Source organism: Ambystoma mexicanum, chromosome 2q (assembly GCF_040938575.1).
Source record: "Ambystoma mexicanum isolate Mex_15411 chromosome 2q, UKY_AmexF1_1, whole genome shotgun sequence".
NCBI classification, from domain to species: Eukaryota; Metazoa; Chordata; class Amphibia; order Caudata; family Ambystomatidae; genus Ambystoma; species Ambystoma mexicanum.
Genome location: NC_090924.1, coordinates 367,176,304 through 367,197,763, shown reverse-complemented (window position 1 = coordinate 367,197,763; position 21,460 = coordinate 367,176,304). Strand labels below are relative to the sequence as shown.

At 47.4% G+C, this 21,460-nt stretch overlaps 1 protein-coding gene across 2 annotated transcripts in view; it reads left to right on the top strand.

Annotated features, from left to right (window-relative positions):
- Positions 1-21,460, top strand: part of COG7 (component of oligomeric golgi complex 7) — a 1,349,184-nt gene that overhangs the window by 520,081 nt on the left and 807,643 nt on the right. For both annotated transcript variants that reach the window (XM_069647398.1, XM_069647397.1), the window contains exon 6: positions 21,034-21,116. In XM_069647398.1, coding sequence (XP_069503499.1) covers positions 21,034-21,116 — 83 coding nt within the window. The remainder of the gene's footprint in view (positions 1-21,033; positions 21,117-21,460) is intronic.

Below are 21,460 nucleotides of genomic sequence, written 5' to 3'. Positions count from 1 at the left end.
TGCATGAAAGGCGAGGCTTTTTGGCTTGGAAGGCAGAGTCGACCACTGTATGAAGAAATCCGAAGAAGAACTTGGAAGAGACACCTTCTGCAACTCCTGGACCGTTGGTTTGCGCGGTGAAGCCCTGCTGCTGTGCTGAAGCTCAGAATTCGCCTAGACTAGAGAAGCCCTGCAAGGACGACTTCTCCTTTTAAGTTGGTGGGACCAATCAACTACAAAGTAAGCCCGTCTGGACATCCTCTCGATAGCTGGTTGTATTTCCACTGCTGCTGCTGCTGGAACCGAAGAGCCAGGGAGAGGAACACCAGATTTTATGCGTTACTTTTCAGTCTGACCCGAGCGCTAGGAAGATCCTCTGGACTTCCTTGATGCAGGACTGACCAAACCTGAGCCACCTCAACAGAGTGCTGAACCCCAGAAGCAAGGAAAGTCTGAAGTGGTATCTGAGAACCGCAGTGTTGCTATTTGCTGTCGGACGCGGGGAGCTGAAACACAGAAGGGCAGCTGAATTGAAGTTTGCCCATTGCTTCCGCTGACCTTCCCATTTCTGAGCAGGAGTCCCCAGCCATCCTCGTCCCCACGACTGAAGCTCAGGAACAACAGGCTCTGCAGAGCTGTACAGGAACAGAAGCCAGTTGGAACAATTTCTTCTAACCAGAGGTACTGTAAAGTCTAAGAGAACTTACCTCTTGTTGTGTAGCCTTACTTGCTCTCAGTTGAGACCTGTCTTGGTTACCTTGCAGAGTTGCTAAAGCTTTGCCCCTCACAAGCCTCTCAGCTTGTGGCCCTTCAAGTGTTCTATTTTCTACAAACATTTCTAGAAACATTGTGCAAGACTTTTTACCTACCTACAAAGAAGATCTTCAGTCCCCCTTGACATTGTGCAATTAACATTGGCTGTCCTGGCTCCCTGAGTGACTCTTTTTACCTCCGACTTTGTGCTTTATCTTTTCCTCAGGAAAGGGTTAATTTACTGAACATTGGAAGGTTCTTAAAAGTACTTAACTGTTTCTGAATTATTTGTTAACCTTTGTTTTATTCCTCTATTCTATCTTTTACACCTAAACTCAGTATTGCTCTAAATGTACCAGTGACACATTAATGTCCACAGTGTCCTAGCTATTTAAGTTACCTGAGGTTGTAGGGAGTGTTTGTGTGCCATCCCCAATGGGTATCATCTGATTTAGAGAAACAGCGTGTATTTTGAAGTGTATTTTAATTGTTACATATATATTGCTCCCTTCTGATGAAGGCTTATACAACAGACTGTGAAATAAATGAATACTTGTTTTATCAAGAAACCTTGAGTGTGTTTATTTGAATTAACTGTACTGTGAAATTCTGTGTCACAACATTACTGCTCACTTTGACCCCTCTTGAGGTAAGCCTGGCTGCTCAGCCACACTACCAAGCTGTGTAGTTCAGACTTGTACGAAAGGTAGGGTCCCTATTGCGAGTAGGTCAAGGTTATTGTAGTGCACCCAAGGGGTACTGCATACAGTCTTGCCTAACACCTCTGGATTGGCTTCTCTCAAATGGAATGGATCATTTACGCATGATGCATGATGTTAAGCAAATGTGAATATTCACATAAAAGCAAACCCGTTGATTTTTGTATTTCAAACTAACCCATCACGAACATAAAACACTTTAAAAGGGAGTTGTATTTTGTGCTCACTTGCATTGTCCTGAAAGAAGGTACATTTCTGGTAACTGGAACAGTGTGTGGGCTTTCAGTTTGGCATGCCCCATTACAGTTCCTGTCACTTAAACAGTTATGCATTAGAAAAGGCTCTGCTAAAAACAAAGTTTTTAAAGTAATTGCGAGACCCTCACTTTCAGCTCTCCTTCTGTCATGTAGCAAGAGGTGGGAAGGAGACATGAATGATCATACATGATCATAGACACTGCGGTGGGTGAGAGGGACGAGGCAACAGGCACATCTTTCTTGCTAAAACTCCAGGAAATTCTTTAATTTCTTCCTCTCCACGTTGAGTACTGGTAATCTCCGTATGTTTGAACAAATCCGGAATCTTAATGTTGCCCAAAATGATAAATGCACGTACTGAGGACCAGTTAGAAACGACCCATTTAAAGCACAATTGTAGCAAAGGAAAATAAATGTTTTACTGCTCAAACTACATCCATTCAAACGATTATACAATATGTGAGAGAAAAAACAAATAGGAGACTGGTGACCCCTCCATTAACACAACACCAGAGTGTTGACACTACACAACCCAAAGGATTGACTAGATAGTCAAACTACAACATGGCGTCATGTACTTTAAATATGCTGTTCATTCAAATAGGACAACACATAAAGAAAAACAATAACACATCAAAAAATATCAAGAGATAAATTACTGACAAATGAATTAATTCAGGCAAGATAATTAATATGAAAGGGGGTTAGTAGTGGGTGACTATTCAGATTATCTTTATCAATGATGATTATAATTGATAGTTGCAGCATAAAGATTGTGAAAACAGTTCAAGTGCAAAATAGTCTTTCCACTAAAAAAGAAATTGATGTCAAAACATGGGAATAACAAGCACTTCCAACAAAGTATTGTCAACAGTCAACACATGTTTCGGCCTCTGTTAAGCGATGTGGGTTCTCCCCTGCGCCTGCTTCCATTATTGATGGGGCCTTTTCAGGATGGCGAATTAAAATGGGAACACCCCCGAAAATGGACTCAAGTAAAGGTAAACATCACTCTTTGGTGATTCAGGATGTACCAACATAATATGTAAAAGGGCAAGTAGTGCTGACCTGGAATACCAAAGCAGAAGGTGCAGGGCAAGGAGATTTCCAAACATTCAATTTGATTGGAAATAAGATGGGAATGCACAAGCACTTCTCTCTGTAAGGGCGACAAAACCCAAAATGAAATGTCATATTGCGCTCGTTATTGATTCACACTTTTATAACTTACAGTTAAAACAAACCAGCACACAATGAGGCAGGTACTGATCTCGTAGTAGTGGGTCTGGGAAGAGATAGTCAATATATGAGAGACCATGAACTGTAGAGATGGTTGACTCCATAAATACATAAAGCCATTGAAGATGTTCAGAATTATAATGCCCTACAACTTTGTGCATGCACAGGTATCATAGATACACGATTGCCAGTTTGCTAAATTAGTGCTGAATGACAGTTTTGCAGGTTTAAAGCATGCATTCTTTCTTTAAATCTGCTCAATTATGAATCTCTTTTATATTTATATGTTCCTGCTTTATCCTCTCAACACCATAAATATGTAACTTCAACAGCATTCCTTCTAGCAATAAGAGTGATTAACAAAACCTCTCTAACAAATGGGAGTCATTTTCCAGAGTTCTTGGTCATCTAATGGCTCTTGATCCTGTTGATGACATTAGGAGAGCAGCATCTTCTAGCACAATGTTTCCCTGGGCGATGGTCTTCAGTTGCCTTACATTCTATTACCACCCTGCTTTTTGCTCCATAGCTTCCAAGCCCTTTGGTGGCTCTCCCTCTTGTAAGGGTGCAGAAGTAAGAGAATGGCACACAGTTGGCATGCTTTTGGCTATAGACTTTTATTGGTGAGAAAATAAGAGAAAACCTTGTCTGCCCCGAATTCTAAGAGGGGATTCCCTGCCTCAACTAAATACTAAGGAATCTGTCAGGCTGACAGTCTAAAGCAAAGAGTCCACCGTCCTTTGTCCAAAATCCTATTTCCAGCCCTAATACTACAAACTCAGCTAAGGAAAAGGGGTGGTATCCTTGGCCCAAACAAATGGCTTCCTTCTCCTGGACTACAGCCAAAGGTTTGTTTCTGGGTGATGCAAATGAAATGTTTTTCTCTATGGATACAAATCGAAAAGTCTCAAAAGGTTCCTTGGATTGAGGTTCAGGTATATCAGTCTTTGTCCCGCCCACATGGGCAGTCCAGCACCGAAATGCTATGGCAATTCCTCTCTGAACAAGAGTACAAAAAGCAACCCCATACACGTGTTTTAACCTTTTTGGGCCTAATCAGTGAGGTGAAGCTTTGTCTCTGAGCACAGTGAGCAGGAAGTCCACGTCTGGTTGCCCTCAGACAACTCAGGGTGACCAACCCCAAGTTCCTTTGCAACATTTAAAAAAAGGTAGCAGGTAGCTATCATGCCAGGGATTCTCTTTTGTCGCGTCCCAGCCCCTTTCGTGTTTGTTTCTCTCGGGTCCCATACCCCATTGGTTCCTTTCTCTCGGGTCCCAGACACCTTTGGTTTTCTTCCTCTCGCTGGTGGTCTAAACAGCCCTGGTCTCGCAGTCTGCCAGGGACTGCCAAAAATAAGATGACTCCGGATGCAACTGCTTTTTGGATGCAGGTCCCAGACCTGTGTCTCCCTGTGCTATCGTCCCTCAGAGTTCTCAGCAAGCCTCATGGTCTCCCAACCGTCCTCTGGTTGTTCACCGGTCACCCTCGGATGCTTCTGTGTCTCTCGCCCCTTCGTATACCTCCTTCTATGTCTCAGCTCTGCAGCGGCTTCACAGTGGCCTCCTGTTTTCACCAATTAATATGATGTAGCGGCAAACAAGGGTGGTGCCCAAAGATAAATCACCCATAAATTCTCACAACCCCCTTTAGAATCTGCTGAGGGTCACAGAGTAAATGGATCAGTGAAACAATGAGCACATAGGGTTATAAATCCCTAATGAGTTGTTCAGCATGTGTTTTTGAGGGCAGCATAACATACCTAGGCTTTGTTGGGAAGAGGGCATTGTTGTTACCTCAGCTATCTCTGTGGAGAAGACCACTCAGCCTGTACGTGAATGGATCTATTAAGGGTGTTTGATGTTCAATAACAAGCGTTAAAGCCTTGATTTGTTCCCGCCTTGGATGGGTTTGTTATCTTACATGGGTAAACTGTATGTCTTGGATCCCCCAATAGAAACATAGATTCAACTGTTGTCTGGTTCTCTCTTCAGGGGAAATTGGTCCTCTGATGCTACCTAATTGTATAGGTTCCCCGTTTCCTGCAACTGATAGGGATGACTCTGGTCGAACTGGGTATCTTCTAAAATCATGGGATCTTCTATCATTTCTACGTTCACCCATTCTTTGGTCCAACCTGACCACAAAGGAGATGAACACTATGAGAAACCTGAAGGTGTCTCACCTGCTAGTCCCCGGGGATCTGTCATCTAAGTGGCCAGGACACGGTGTCAGATAAGCCTTGAAACTCCACAACCTCCTCCTCCTCCTCCTCCTCCTCACCTGAGCTTCCAGGGGAGTTGTCCTTGGAATCTGTGTTTGTTGGTTTCCGAGTCTTCCGGTTGTCTGGAGTAGCCTTTCCCCTTGTCTTCTTCTTCTTATCGTGCAAATAGGGTCTAGCTCCCTCAGAGGCCACCTTGGCAGGGAGTGAGACCTGCAATAGGGGAACCCGAGGAGCTAGACCCCAAAATACAGGGAAAAAAGCCTTGGTCACAAAAAACCCTGTGAGACTGTAGAAATGAAGAGTTAAGAAGGTCCGTGTAGAGACTAGACTGATATCAGGAACAATAGGTAGTCCTTTAGTGAGAATTCTCCAGTCTCGGCAAGCAAGGCACAGTCAAGATGGGCTCTGCAGGATATCCAGGAAAGCAGGTACTGAACAGGTTACTCCAATCCATAGAAAGGTTGAACCGGAAGATATTGGAGAGAAAGGCAAGAATTACGGGCAAAAGCCCAGAAGGAAAAGTAGGAAAGTTAGAATAACCGGATAGCTAAACCCAAAGGAGTGACGGTGAAAAGATTACTACTGAGGCGTATACCATGAATGCCAATAAGACGGAGAGAAAAGAGAGAAAGACAGAACCGTTACCAGCCCGAGTTGTGAAAGGTTTGTGAAGAGGTCCGATCCGAAACGGAATGCCGCGGGGACGGCAAAGACGTACCGTAACGAAAGGACGAACACCAGGAGAAAAGGAAGTAGCGGAAAACTCAGGATAGAAGGTAGGATACCGTACTCAACGAGGATATGGAGGGTGCAGAGAAGGACAGCGTAGAAAGAGGGGAAAAGGTAGCATATCACCGCGAGTTCGGAAAAGAAAAGAACAAACTCGCGACAGGGGCGAGCGCTGCAATGGGAATTCAACAGAATAGGGCTGCAGTAGAAGGCGAGACGCTGAGTGTATTCCCAGAGAGGAAGGGAAAAATATCACAGTAGAAGGTTGCACACGGCGGTGTACACAAGCGCTGAAGCAAAAGAACAGATACAACGCCCCAAGCCGGGGGCATGGCTAAGCTTTATAGTGTAATCCGCCATTTTGGGTGAGGACTAGCCCGCTGTGGCAGGTTCGCCGGGGGTATCACCAGGTAGTCCATAGCTTCCATGGGCGAATCCTGACAGTATACCCCCTTCCCCTGGGAGGGCCTCCAGGCTTGCCCGGGTGGAGAAGGTGAAACCTTCTCAACAATCTGGGTGCATGTATGTCTCTCTTGGGCTCCCAGGTCCTCTCTTCGCTAGGATAGCCCTTCCAATGCACTAAGTACTGCACCTTGCCTCTTCTGTAACGTGAATCCACGAGGTAAGAGACTTTGTATTCTTCGGGTACTCGGGGTTCTTGGGGTATCTTGTTCTGAGTTCTTCTTTGATAAGGATCTTCCTTATATTCCTGTAATAAGGAGGTATAAAATACAGGGTGAACCCGTCGTAGACTCTTGGGTAAACGAATCTTATAAGCCACAGGATTGACCTGGGACAGGATCGGATACGGGCCCATGTAACGAGGAGCAAACTTGCCTGCGTGGACCCACTTAGGTAGGAACTTGGTGGACAACCAAACCAGTTGATCTGGTTTCCAGTCTGGGTTAGCACTTCTCTTCCTATCAGCCCAATTCTTATGAGACAGTCTGCTTTCTTAAAGGGCCTTCTTAGCGGAGTTATGGATCAGGGATAGGTCCGCCAAAAGACTGTCTATAGCTGGTGTGCGGGTGGAAGGAAGCCCTGTCCACGGCAAAGGTTGGGGATGGTATCCGTAGGTATAATGAAATGGACTCATTTGGATTGAAGTGTGCAAAGAATTATTGTATGCGAATTCGGCTTGGGGAAGAAAACTGGCCCATCTTTCTTGATATGTACTGCAGAAGCATCTGAGATATTGTTTGAGACTAGCATTTAGTCTCTCGGTTTGGCCATTGGTTTGAGGATGGTAACCTGAGGAAAGTGCTCTATGGATCCCCAGCTGTTGCCATAGAGTCGTCCAGAACCTTGAGGTGAATTGGCAGCCTCTGTCGCATATTATAGTTCTTGGCAGACCATGAAGACGAACTACATCACGTAGAAAGACTGTTGCGGCTTCTGGTGCGGATGGAAGATGAGGAAGAGCCGAGAAGTGTGCCAGCTTGCTGTATGAGTCTACTGTTACCATAATGGTGGTCATGAATTGGATGTAGGGAGTTCAACAATAAAGTCCGTTGAAATATGCTCCCAAGGGCGACCAGGCAGCATAGCTTGTTGGAGAAGACCAATTGGCTTGCCGGTGGCAGACTTGTTACAGGCGCAGACAGGACAGGAGGTAACCTAACGGCTGACATCTTGGACTAAAGTTGGCCACCAAAATCTTCGTCTTATCAGCTCCTTAGTCTTACGTATACCTGGATGTCCAGAGAGAGGGGCATCGTGACACCACAAGAGCACCTGTCTCTGAAGTTCCGTGGAAGGTACGAACAGGGCATTATTATGATAGTAAAGACCCTCTGTAGTCTGCTTAACTGTAGTTGGAAAATGCGACTCCTGTTGGTACCGTGTCAACAATTCCTGTAAAATTGGAGCAATTATCGAAATTGTTCTGAGTCCTGGTAAAACTATGTCATGTCCTTGAAAGCCTCCTGCTTCCTTTCCCAGAGAGTGTGACAAGGCATCCGCGACCTGATTCTCTGTTCCAGGAATGTAGGTTATCTGAAAGTCAAATTGCAAAAAAGTAAGCCCATCGAGCATGTCGCGCGTTGGAACACTCCATCTGTTGAAGCACACGAAGGTTACGGTGGTCAGTTCGTATTAGGAACCGATGATTGGTTCCTTGCAGGAGATGGCGCCATTCCTGACAAGATAGTTTGATTGCTAGCAACTCCTTCTCAAGGACCGAGTAATTCCGTTCGCTACTCGTCAAGGTCCTTGAAAAATAGGCAACTGGATGTTCCTTTTTATCTCCTGCCTCTTGCAATAGAACCGCTCCCACTGCCCCAGCTGACGCGTCTGTCTCTAATATGAATGGTTTGTCTTGGTTGGTTTGTACGAGAATGGGTGCAGAGGTAAAGCATTCCTTCAATAAGGAAAAAGCCTCCTTCTGTTCGTGATTGAGAAGGTGAATTTCACACTCTTCTTCTCATTCGGATGTAATGGGTTGAACCAATTAGGAAAAGTTTGGAATGAATTGTCTATAGAAATTCGCCAATCCTAGGAATCTTTGTATGTCCTTGACGTTCTGTGGCTCCTTCCAGTTCAAGATTGCTTGGGTCTTCCTGGGATCCATTTGTATACCTTCTCCTGAAAGGATAAACCCTAAATAGGACACAGATCCTGTTTCGAATGTACACTTTTCTGGCTTGACCAATAGTCTGTTGATCTGTTGACGGTGGAGGACTTCTTTGACCTGTTTTCTGTGGTCCTGCAGGGCCTGGGAGACGATCAGAATGTCATCCAGATAAACCACAACAGATAAAAAAAGTAGATCGGAGAACAGTTTGTACATAAATCTCTGAAATATGGGTGGAGTGTTAACCAGTCCAAATGGCATAACTCTATATTCAAAGAGTCCTAACGGAGTTCGGAATGCTGTCTTCCACTCATCCCCCTTGCGGATCCTAAGAAGGTGGTAGGCTCCTTGTAAGTCCAACTTGGTGAAGTAGTGAGAGCCTTGAACCGCCTCCAAAATGTCTCTTATCAAGGGCATTGGATAACGGTCCTTGATCGTGATCTGATTGAGGGCCATATAATCTATACAGGGCCTGAGCTCGGAGGATTCCTTTTAGGGGATGAAAAACAAGGATGCCCCACATGAAGATTTGATTCTTGAATCAGACCAATTTTTAAGTGGGCTTCCAAATATTCCCTTAGCGCTCCTCTTTCTGGCACAGACAACGGGTACATTCAACCGAAGGGCACAGGTGCATCTGGCACCAGATTTATGGCACAGTCCATTTTTTATTTTTTTTAATATTTATTTTTGAAACTTTTACATTCATCAAGTGAACATTGCACCAACAGGGTGCTCCTTTAAACAGAACCCACCATCCCCCCTCCTGCCCCTACACCTTGTGTCCACTGTATCTTTTGTTGCCTCCTTTCTCTGACTGGGTTTGATGGATTGACTCCAGCATTGCCGTTGTGTTGCGTTGTCCCTTTGGGCCTTTCTTTTTAGGGGCTAGGATTGTCCGAATCTGATGTTTCGGCACTATTAAGCAGATGTGTTATGTATGGTCCCCAAATATCAGGAGGGCGCGCATGCAGAGGCAGAGTTCGAATAAATTCAGTGTCCATGTCTTGGCAGTATGTTATATCCCTTTTCCAGTCTTCGATCTTGGGGAGTGGGCCCGCGGCCCCATGACATTGCGATTCTTCTTCGTGCTAGAACCATGAGGAGCGCTGCCAGCTTGCGTGACACTGGCTGCAGATATTTGGTAAGGTCGAGGAGCGGTCCCAGTGGCAGGGGGGGTCACTTGCTCACCTATAATGTCGGACGTTATTTGTATGACAGAGGTCCAGAAGCGGTGAACGCCTGGACAGCCCCATGCTAGGTGGAGAAAATCTGCATTGGCAAATGTACATCTTTCGCATTGGGCCGGTACTTCTGGGTGATGTTTGTTCTTCTTGACTGGGGTATAGTAAGTCTGGTGTACAAAGTTAAAGTGGATTAACTTATATCGAGTGTTTAGGGCAACCTTTTGAGTTTGACGAAGAATATAGGACCAGTCTTCCTCTGGGATCGGTTCTTGGATAGCCGATTCCCATTTTCGCTGTACTTTAGGGTTAGGTTTCCGAGTGTCTCTTAACAGGGATTTGTACAGAATTGACACTAGTCTACCTTCTCCTTGCGCTTGGATCACATTGTGTAACAACTCCCATGTAGGAGGTTGCTTAGGGAATGTGGGAAACATCCCTTAAAGGGTATGGCGAAGTCTAAAGTAGAGGAATACGTCCAGGGAGGTATTTCCTCCTCTGTCTTTGGCCATTTGAGGGGTTAGGAAGGTGCCCTCCTGGAAGAGGTCTCCGAGAGATTGGATCCCTATTTTATCTATCCATATCAGGAATACTTTTTCATTTGTGAGGGGGATGCCAGGAATGAATTTTATTGGTAACGGGGGGGAGAATCGTATGGCCACTCTGTATTCGCTAGCGATCTTTTTCCATATCGCATATGTGGATAGGACTGTGTTTAACGTTTTATGCGGAACTGGGATTTGACTTATTATGACTGCAGATAATAGGTCAGGGGAGGCTAGGGCTCGCTCTACCTGTACGTGTGGTCTGATAGAGTGGGCTGAGTACCAGTGACTTAAGAATTGTGCTTGGGCCGCCCAATAGTATTTTTCAATGTCTGGGAGAGCCAGCCCACCACTTGATGACGGTAATGTTAGGGTGTTGTAGGCCACTCGCGCAGGTTTCTCCACCCATAGCAACTCTAGGATCATACTCTTAATTTTTTTTAAAAAGGATTTAGGGAGGAGTAGCGGGATGTTTGTGAAGAGGTAAAGAAGTTTGGGGAGGATTGACCATCTTCGTCAGGGAGGTCCTGCCCCAGAGTGTCAGTGGTAGAGCCTTCCGTCTCTGGATTTGTTCCTGCAGAGAATGTAATGTAGTTACATAGTTGTCCCTAAATATCTTGTGGTGGCTACGGGCCATATTGATCCCCAGATACCGCACTTTCAAGTTTTCCCATTTAAACCCATGGTCATCTTCGAATACTATTGTGCTGGGGGTCAAGGGGAATACTATTGATTTAGAGTGGTTGGTTTTAAGGCCTGACATTTGTCCAAATTTTATCACTTGTCGCATTACAGGGTTAAGATTGGCTTGGGGGTCACTGACAAACATGACGTCGTCGGCATAGAGGGAGACAATTAATCTGTGGGGACCCAACCTCAACCCCCGGTGCCGCTGATCAGCTTGTAGCCTTGAGGCCAGGGGTTCCATTACCAGGGCAAAGATAAGGGCCGAAAGTGGGCAGCCTTGTCTTGTTCCGCGCTCTAGTGCGATACCTTTGGATATAGTGTTTCCTAGTGTGATGTATGAACGTGGCTCATTGTATAACAAAGCTACTAACTTGAGGAAGAAGTTACCCAGTCCCATCTGCCTAAGTGTTGCGAACATGAAGGGCCATTCCACTGAATCGAACGCCTTCTCAGCATCTAGCAGCACTGCTATTGCCTGTTGTGATGGGTCTAGGGCCTCGATGATGCCGAACAGCCTCCTGATGCCATAGGTTGTACTGCGCCCTGGGAGGAACCCGGCCTGGTTGCCCAGCACCAGGGCCGGCATTAGAGGGAGTAATCTGGTTGCCAGAATTTTGGCTAGGATTTTGTTGTCTAAATTAATTAGGGAAATCGGCCTGTATGATGCACAGTCTTCTGCCGGTTTGCCAGCTTTGTACAACACCATCACGTTCACTTCGCGCATTGTGGGGGGGAGGTTTCCTCGCGCCACCGATTCCTCATAAACTCGAAGTAGAAGGGGGGCCACAATTTCTGCCTGTGCTTTATAAAATTCTCCATTGAGCCCGTCGGGTCCAGGGGCTTTGGTGTTTGGCAAAGATTTTATTGCTTCCTGAATTTCTTCGAGTGATATAGGAGCATTCAGAGGTTCACGCAGGTCCGAGCTCACCCAGTACAGTTCAGTGTCATTGAGGTACTCTTGTATCGTGTTGTGGTCTGATAACCCTTTTGAGCTATACAGGTTATGATAGAAGTCACGAAATGCGTTGGAGATTTTTTCTTCTGTGTACACTAGCTGACCTTGGGCATCTTTGATGTGTTCAATGCGGGATGGGATCTTATCTATCGTAAGTAGACGGGCCAGTAGTGCGGCAGGTTTTTGTCCCTCTCCGTACTGTCTAATCTGTTGCCTGCGGCAAAGGAATTTTAATTCTCGATCCGCTGTGGCTTTGAACTTCAAGAGTTCTTCTTTTAGCTCGGCTTGGGTGCGTGGGTCCGGGAGTGTGGAGGATTTGTGCTCTAGTTCTTTCATACGAAGCTCGCTACTGAATAGGTCTCCATGGATCAGTTTTAATAAACTATTTTCTTTTGCCAGGCATATTCCCCGCACGTAGCATTTGAGTTTCCCAGATGGTGCTGGCCGAATCGACCGAGTCTAGATTAATTTCCAGGAAAGAGACTATTTCTTGTTGCAGTTCTGCCGCGAATACGGCGTCCGTGTGTGAACCGGATTTGAACCGCCAATTAAGTCCACGTACAGTGGTGCCCGCTAGGGTGACTTCTAGTGTGACCATTGAGTGATCGGAGTATACTCTTGCTAGAATTTGGCACGCTCCCCAACTGAATGAACTGTGAGATGATGTCAGGATGTAGTCGATCCGGGAGCTAGTGTTGTGCACGGCCGAGTAAAAGGTATAGTCTCTGCTATCTTGATTGTGTCTTCTCCACGTGTCGGATAAGTCAAAGGTCTGACAAATCTCTCGAACTTGGGCACTGGCTCTGGATGGGCTCCCCGATGTGTTATGGGATTTGTCGAGCCTGGGGTCAAGTGGGGTGTTGAGGTCTGCTCCCCACACAATGGTCGTCGCATTGGTCACGACCAGGTGGGTCATTACCCAGTTAAAATTATCAGGTACGTCGGTGTTAGGTACGTATGAGTTCACTATCACCACCTCTTTCCCAGCGATGATTCCCCGCACCAGTATGGCCCTCCCCTCGGTATCTTTCTTTGAGTCAATAAGGCTGAAATTAGTTATCTTGTCAATTAGGATCGCAACACCTCTGGCATAAGACGAATAGGATGAGAAATACCGGTGGCAACCCCATGATTTGGCCCAGTGTTGTTCTGACGAAGGTAGCAGATAAGTCTCTTGTAGTATTGCTATATTAATTTTGTGTCTTCGGAGATATTGGCGGACTCTCCTCGTCTTTGCGGGCTGGTTACCGCCACTTATGTTCCAGGTGGCGATCTTAAACACTGTCATTGCCATTGGAAGGGATCGTTGTGATCATGCCGGGCTGAGACTCGTAGGTTTGATTGGAGTCGTAATCCATGGAAGAATTGGGAGGACTTGACTGTCGCCTGAAAGGCGGTTCTTCGTGTAACCGTTGTGGAACGGGGGTGCGCAGGTTGTGGCGGTTTTGCAGAACTAACTTCCCTCCCCTGTATGGGCAACCCCCAACTGGCCCGTGATAAACAGTCCCATGTTAACAATACAGCCAACATTGCTGTGCTTGGGGCGCAGGTGGCCCTCCAAGAGGAGGCTGGCTCCCTTCTTCGGTTGTGGTTTTTGATCTGTGGTGGTAGTTTTTGAACATTTACGAATTCTTTTGCCTCTGTTTTGGGTATCTTATAGGTAAATTTATCCGGCGGGTCTCTCGGCACAGTCCTCAGTCCTGTTTGGCGGTAGGAATTTAGGTATCACATCTCTGAACACTTCGGCACATTGTTGATATGGTAGAGGAATGGAAGAGACCGACCTTGTTGTGGATCCTTCAGTCCTTTCTGTCTTGGTTCTACTGCAGGTTACGTCCATACAGTGTGATTGGCAAAAGGAAGAGTTGAAACTCACTCTATTAGAAGCCCAGTCTATGAGGGGGTTGTGTCTCCTCAACCATGGGATTCCAATAACCAAAGGAAAGTGTGCTGCCTTGATGATCTCGAACACCATGTTCTCTTGGTGCTCTCCCAGCATTAGTCGTAACTGAATGGTTTCCTTGACTATGGGTCCGGACGAAAGGGGGGTACCGTCCACTCCTTCCACCGGAATGGGCTTATGCTTAAGTCTTTCTGGTATTTGGTTCTTGCGAGCCCAATCCACATCAATAAAGTTGCCTGCCGCTCCACAATCTAGCATGGCTAACACTTCAAGGGGTTCGGGACTAGACGACCACAAACGAACCTTGAAGACATGAGACTGTTGTCCTCGTCGTTCTCTATTGGTTTTGGGTAGTGGCAAGGGTTGCAGACTGTTCCCCCGATGCTTCCCTTGCATTCCTTCCGACGAGGCGGTACTTCAGGACAGTTCCTAATTAAATGTTTGGAGGATCCGCAGTACATACAGAGACCTGCCTCTACGTCTCTTTCTCTCCTCCTGAGTTAAAGGACTGCGGGTAGTACCGATCTGCATGAGTTCTTCAGGTGAGGATGTGTCCTTAGGAGGTTGAAGAGAGATGCCTGTTGGGAAGGAAGAACGAGGTCTTCTCCTCTCCTGACGTCGCTCCAATAGACGGAATTCGATCTGTAATGCTAATGTCATGAGGTCTTGAAAGGACGCCGGGCGTGCAACTCAAGCTAATTCGTCCTTACGATCCTCTTGTAATCCACGTCGAAAGATGGTCTGCTTGGCAGAGTCCGGCCAATCTGCCTTAGCAGCTTGTCTCAGAAACCTGGATATGTGTGTCTGCACATCAGTGGTACCCTGTTTGACATCTAGGATTGCTTCGAATGAGTTGTATAGGACTTCAGGGCGATCAAATCTTTCTCTGAAAGCTCCTACGAATCGGTCAGTCGTTCATGGTAGGATCATTGTTTGTCACAAGTGGGGTTACCCACGCCAATGCATTCCCAATCAAATTTGCAATTATGAAACCTACTCGAGACCTGGCGGTTTCATATGCATGTGGTCTGAAGGCAAAGTAAACTTGGCCAGCATCGAGGAAACCCTTCAACCCACCTGGGTGACCATCATATTTGCCGAAGGCCAAAGCCATGGGAGGTAGATCTCCTCTGTCCTCTCTACGTAGGACCACTTGTTGCCGTAGATTCACATTCTCGGCCCTAAGGCTTGTACTTCCACGGTGAGGTTCTGCATAGCAGCTACCAGTTTGTGATATTGTTCCAAGGACGCCATAGGGTTCTGTGGGCTTTGTATTCTGTCAGATAAGCCTTGAAACTCCCCAACCTCCTCCTCCTCACCTGAGCTTCCAGGGGAGTTGTCCTTGGAATCTGTGTTTGTTGGTTTCCGAGTCTTCCGGTTGCCTGGAGTAGCTTTTCCCCTTGTCTTCTTCTTATAGTGCAAATAGGGTCTAGCTCCCTCAGAGGTCACCTTGGCAGGGAGTGAGACCTGCAATAGGGGAACCCCAAGGAGCTAGACTCCAAAATACAGGGAAAAAAGCCTTGGCCACAAAAAACCCTGTGAGACTGTAGAAACGAAGAGTTAAGAAGGTCCGTGTAGAGACTAGACTGCTGTCAGGAAAAATAGGTAGTCCATTAGTGGGAATTCTCCAGTCTCGGCAAGCAAGGCACAGTCAAGATGGGTCTCCGCAGGATATCCAGGAAAGCAGGTACTGAACAGGTTACTCCAATCCGTAGAAAGGTTGAACCGGAAGATATTAGAGAGAAAGGCAAGAATTCCGGGCAAGAGCCCAGAAGGAAAAGTAGGAAAGTTAGAATAACCAAATAGCTAAACCCGAAGGTGTGACGGTGAAAAGATTACTACTGAGGCGTATACCAAGAATGCCAATAAGACGGAGAGAAAAGAGGGAAAGACAGAATCGTTACCAGCCCGAGTTGTGAAAGGTTTGTGAAGAGGTCCGATCCGAAACGGAATGCCGCGGAGACGGCAAAGACGTAGATTAACGAAAGGACAAACACCAGGAGAAAAGGAAGTAGCGTAAAACTCAGGATAGAAGGTAGGATACCGTACTCAACGGGGATACGGAGGGAGCAAAGAAGGACAGCGTAGAAAGAGGGAAAAAGGTAGCATATCACCGCGAGTTCGGAAAGGAAAAGAACGAACTCGCGACAGGGGCGGGGGCTGCAGGAGGAATTCAACAGAATAGGGATGCAGTAGAAGGCGAGACGCCGAGGGTATTCCTAGAGAGGAAGGGAAAAATATCACAGTAGAAGGTTGCACACGGCGGTGTACACAAGCGCTGATGCAAGAGAACAGATGCAACGCCCCGAGCCGGGGGCGTGGCTAAGCTTTATAGTGTAATCCGCCATGTTGGGTGAGGACTAGCCCACTGTGGCAGGTTCACCGGGAGTATCGCCAGGTAGTCCATAGCTTCCATGGGCGAATCCTGACACACGGCCATCGCTTTTGGATCCAGTTCCTGGGGTTGGACCAGTGCGGGAGGATCACCTAGATGAGGGGTGCTCGGGGAGTGGAAGTGGGACACCAACGGGTGTGATGTGGTACCCCCTTCTATATAACCCCTTTTCCACATCCTACCAAGTAGGATAATCGGAAGTTCTACACCCAACCCCCCTTTTCCAACACAAACACTTTCCTACACCGTGACAGACAACAGACTAACAGCCAAGTCGCTTACCTGACATGTCCCAACACAAGGGTCATGCAAATGGCAATAACTACGAACACCCAACAGCCGTTTTCCCTCCCCACTGGGATGCAAGGCAGAGCCCGAAAGCACATTTGAAGCAAGGCTGAACATATGTGGGAGCAGCTATTTCAGGCCGGCAGTTCAAACTGAGGAGAAAGGCGGAGAGACCTGTAGGGACGACGAGGAGGGAATGGCCCTTGCCCTATTCAACTCAGACCCGTGAAGACTCCGAAAGGGAAATAAGACCAGGAAGTCCAGCTGGCGTGTGGTGTGACAGGTGTCAACGGCACACGGGGTCCTATCACGCTGATAGCCAAAGCGGGCAGAAGCGCTTGATGCCATGGTGCCGTCCTGGACTCCGGAGACAAGAAACTCCAACAGTTCAGCACAGCCGGTGAGTCGGAGTAGACCGATGGTAAAACCGAACTGTGCTGGGCCCAAGGTTGCAGCTGGCAACCTTTTTGAACAAAGAACTTGTGTAAATGAACTTTAAAGAAACCCTAGTAAAAGGTTCAGAAGCAGAGTGGTCAGGCATTGTAGGGGTGCTCATTCGAAGGACTCTGACTGAAGTCTTTTTGGTTTGTGTTGTTTTGTTGAAATTACAAAGACCAAGAGGCCTTAGAAGAGGCTAGTGTAAAGTGTCAAAGTGGTCCTACGAGAGTCGAACAAAACCCCTCGTACAATCGAAAGTCGTGGGAGAAAACTGATTGATCTGTGAAACTGGCAAATGTGAACTCGATGAGGGATGCCTTTGGATTGAGGGTAAATAGTGATATACCTGTGAACATTGTGATGACAAGTGCTGATGGATGTCCACAATGGATAGCTATAGCTGGTGAAAAGGACATTGAGACTGTTATGTGATACGTTTTTGAGTGAAAGGCTGTAGTGAACCCGATTGAGGAAGGCTAACGTTGCAAGAAGGATCAGAGCCCGGCCGAGGGTATCCAGGGGGCGAAGAGCAGTCGCCCAACGTGAAAACATTACCAGAGGAACTTTTGTTTGTTTATTGTTTTTGGTACAGCCAGCCTTCTAAGGCAAGAGACTTTTGCAGGAAAGAGATTTGGCCCCGGAAGATCCTGGCATCGTTGAAAGAAACTGTAACCTCGTGCTGGCGAGGTCCAGGAGTGTGCTGTGCTCAAATGTCCTGCCTTGTCCCGTGCTAAAAACGTGAGGAAGGGAGACCCAGCCATACCATCCTGACTTATCATTTCTTTACTTGAGAAAATTATCCCACACTATTTTGTAACTTAGTTATAATGATTGGCAATAGGTATTTTTAGTATAGGCCCTTTTTATTTGACAAGACGCCACTAGGACTGCCTTATTATTGTTTGATGGTCGTAGCATGCTCCCATCTTAGATTTAGTTTTAGACTAGGCGTTTTTCTCATCCATTATACAGTTTAATAAACACGCTTGAACTGTGATCACTTGTGTCTGTCTTTGCTGTTGCCACCATGAGTTCCTTACAACACTGATAGTCGTTCCGTGGGTGATGCTACCTGGCTAAGGGCATCCTTGAAATCTTCCTTAAGTCCCCTCTGAAATAAGGTGAGCTGAACATCCTCAGACCATAAGGTCTGGGATGCAAGATTTCAGAACTTGGCTACATAGGTCGCCAACATCTTGCTACCTTCACAGATGTCTATGAAGACATTGTGCAATGTTTGGGTGACATATTGCCTATCGAACATATATTGAAAGGCAGCATAAAACACTCCATAGTTTGGTAAAATGGGATCGTTACTTTCAACGAAAGGAGTGACCCAAGACAATGCTGTTTTATCAATGCTCAATGGGAGGAAAGCTACCTTCGCTTGATCTGTGGCAGATATGGCAGGTCTATTCAGAAAGTGAATCCTACATTGTATCATAAATGCCCGGAATTCACGAGGGTCACCAGTGTATTTGGTAGGCCTAGGAGGGTATATTTGGACCCTGTCCCGGGGTTGCTTTGTGCATGGAGTCAGTAATGGACGAGAATCAGTCCTAGCGGGAGGATGAGTTGGGGACCCTGCCTTAGTTATCCCATGGTTGTCCTTCCCCAGGCGTCTTAAAAGTCAGAGACTCCACTTTATTCTGTAACACTGTCATGGACTGGTACAGCATAGCGTTCTCTTGTTGAGAAGCTGCAACCTCAGTTTGGAGTTTCTTCAGAGTCCTCCATGACTCAGTGAGAATGTAGGGTCTTGCAATCTGTTAGCTTTGGATTTAGCCTTGGGTCTGATGAGCTTGGAAGACAGAGTTTCTCTGGGAGCCACGGAGTAATTGCCAACAGATCTCCCCTCCTGGAAGGACGAAACCAGGTTAGCGAAAGTAGAACACCACTCTAATATCGTTCCACAGGGCAGAGGCGGCTTAATAATGGAACTCTGGCGTCGAACTTGATAACCTGGATCTGGAGATGCAGTGGGTGAGATAAGGGCATGGTTATAATAATTGGATTTTGTATTAAGTTAGAAGTGTCCCATTGAATTACCTTTTAGTACAGAGTTCGCTTTTGAACCATCAAGCGGAAATCCTTTGTACATGAAAGAAAGATAGAACATGGATAAAGGATAGCAGCGCTCTGCAATGACAACAATATAAAATAGCTATTTCAGGAAGTCTGCTGGGCATCATGAGGAGTGAGACGCTTTTCAAAACATCGAATTTCTCCTTACTAGAGCTTTTATGCTGGTTGTGTCCTAAGAAACATCAGGACGGTCACATACTATGCATAGATGCCATATTGGTTTGGGATCGGCATCCTGACTTGGCAGCCATATTGGAAGGTCCCTTTCTTAGGTCCATGGGTTCTGTGTGAATGTTGCGGTACTGCAGGAGGATTCCAGACCCTAGGAGGCACACGTGACATGGATCACCATTGCCATATACCAGCGGCTCTATAACGTCCGGGAAGGAGCAGCGCTCTGAGTGAGTGGCGGGATGAAATCCTAACACTCCCTTGCGCTGTCCCTCCTCTTTCTCTTGTGCTGTCCCTCCTCTTTCTCTTGTGCTGTCCCTCCTCTTTCTCTTGTGCTGTCCCTCCTCTTTCTCTTGTGCTGTCCCTCCTCTCTCTTGTGCTGTCCCTCCTCTCTCTTGTGCTGTCCCTCCTCTCTCTTGTGCTTTCCCTCGCGCTGTCCCTCCTCTTTCCCTCGCGCTGTCCCTCCTCTTTCCCTCGCGCTGTCCCTCCTCTTTCCCTCGCGCTGTCCCTCCTCTTTCCCTCGCGCTGTCCCTCCTCTTTCCCTCGCGCTGTCCCTCCTCTTTCCCTCGCGCTGTCCCTCCTCTTTCCCTCGCGCTGTCCCTCCTCTTTCCCTCGCGCTGTCCCTCCGCCCTCCCTCGCGCTGTCCCTCCGCCCTCCCTCGCGCTGTCCCTCCTCCCTCCCTCGCGCTGTCCCTCCTCTTTCTCTCGAGCTGTGCCTCCTCTTTCCCTCGCGCTGTCCCTCCTTTCTCTCGCGCTGTCCCTCCTCTTTCCCTTGCGCTGTCCCTCCTCTTTCCCTTGCGCTGTCCCTCCTCTTTCCCTTGCGCTGTCCCTCCTCTTTCCCTTGCGCTGTCCCTCCTCTTTCCCTTGCGCTGTCCCTCCTCTTTCCCTTGCGCTGTCCCTCCTCTTTCCCTTGCGCTGTCCCTCCTCTTTCCCTTGCGCTGTCCCTCCTCTTTCCCTTGCGCTGTCCCTCCACTTTCCCTCGCGCTGTCCCTCCTCCCCCCTTGCGCTGTCCCTCCTCCCCCCTTGCGCTGTCCCTCCTCCCCCTTGCGCTGTCACTCCTCCCCCTTTGCGCCATCCCTCCTCTCCCCTTGCGCCGCCTCTCCCCTCCCCTTGCGCTGTTGCTCCTTCCCCTTGCGCTGTCACTCCTCCCCCTTTGCGCCATCCCTCCTCTCCCCTTGCGCCGCCTCTCCTCTCCCCTCCCCTTGCGCTGTTGCTCCTTCCCCCCACTTGCGCCGTCGCTTCTTCCCTGCTTTGCGCCGTCCCTCCTCTTCCCTTGCGCCGTCCCTCTGTCCCTCCTAGCTGCTTGCACCGTGCCTTCTCCCCCCTTGCGCCCTCCCACCTCCCCCCTTGTGCCGTCCCTCCTCCCCTTGCGCCGTTCCCCCCTCCACCTCCCCTTGCGCCGCCCCCCACCCCCCATATTTTCTTATTTCTCTCCCCCCTGCACCACTGCTTCCCTCACCCGCCGGTGCTGCCTTTCTCCCAACACCCCCTCCCAATCTGTCATTCTTAATTCCGTCCCTCCATGCTAATGTAAAAAGCAATAAACAACTACAAACGTCAAACCTATTGGCAGTGCCTTTCCTTACGTAAGTATTGTTCATTTTTATTTTTACTTCACAAAATTGATTATGAAAGTTTAGCCCACATTCTTATTTAGGAATCGGCGGCGTCAGCAATTGCTTCTAAAGTAAGCTTCCCGCCTCTGGGAAAATGAAACATTTGAAAATATAATTGTTGTATATTGGTAGTTCATAGGCGCTGTTATTTTCCTCAGTCGCAGCATCATCGTAGTTAGGCAGCAGGTGGCGCCACAAGACCGTGAATTATCACCAGTCTAGTTTTCCCCCCATTTGACTCCCTTTCTACACTTTTAATGTTTTCATGAAAGCTGTAATTCTTTGTCTTTATTTCAGATCAGGCCAAAGTGTTTGTTCGAGTATTCACCGAGATTGATCGGCTCCCACAACTTTTTGCTTATTACTACAAGTGTCACAAGGTAAGTTCCTAGTCATGAAACAATCCCGGTGTCAGGGGAAATGGGCAATCTGAGGGGATGCCAGTCAGTATATACATATATAATTCTCTGCCATCTGAGTAGGGGACATTCTCTAACAGACAACCTTCTGGTCTCTCTCTCTCTCTCTCTCTCTCTCTCTCTCTCTCTCTCTTTCTCTCTTTCTCTCTTTCTCTCTCTCTTTCTCTCTCTCTCTCTCTCTCCTTTTCACTCTCCTGTCTTCGTCTCTTCGGCACTATGTCTTCTCCATCGTGCATCACCTTTAATTCCTCTGCCTCTGGGCGGGGTCTCGTAAGAAGACTTTTAAACAAAATAAATAGGCAGTG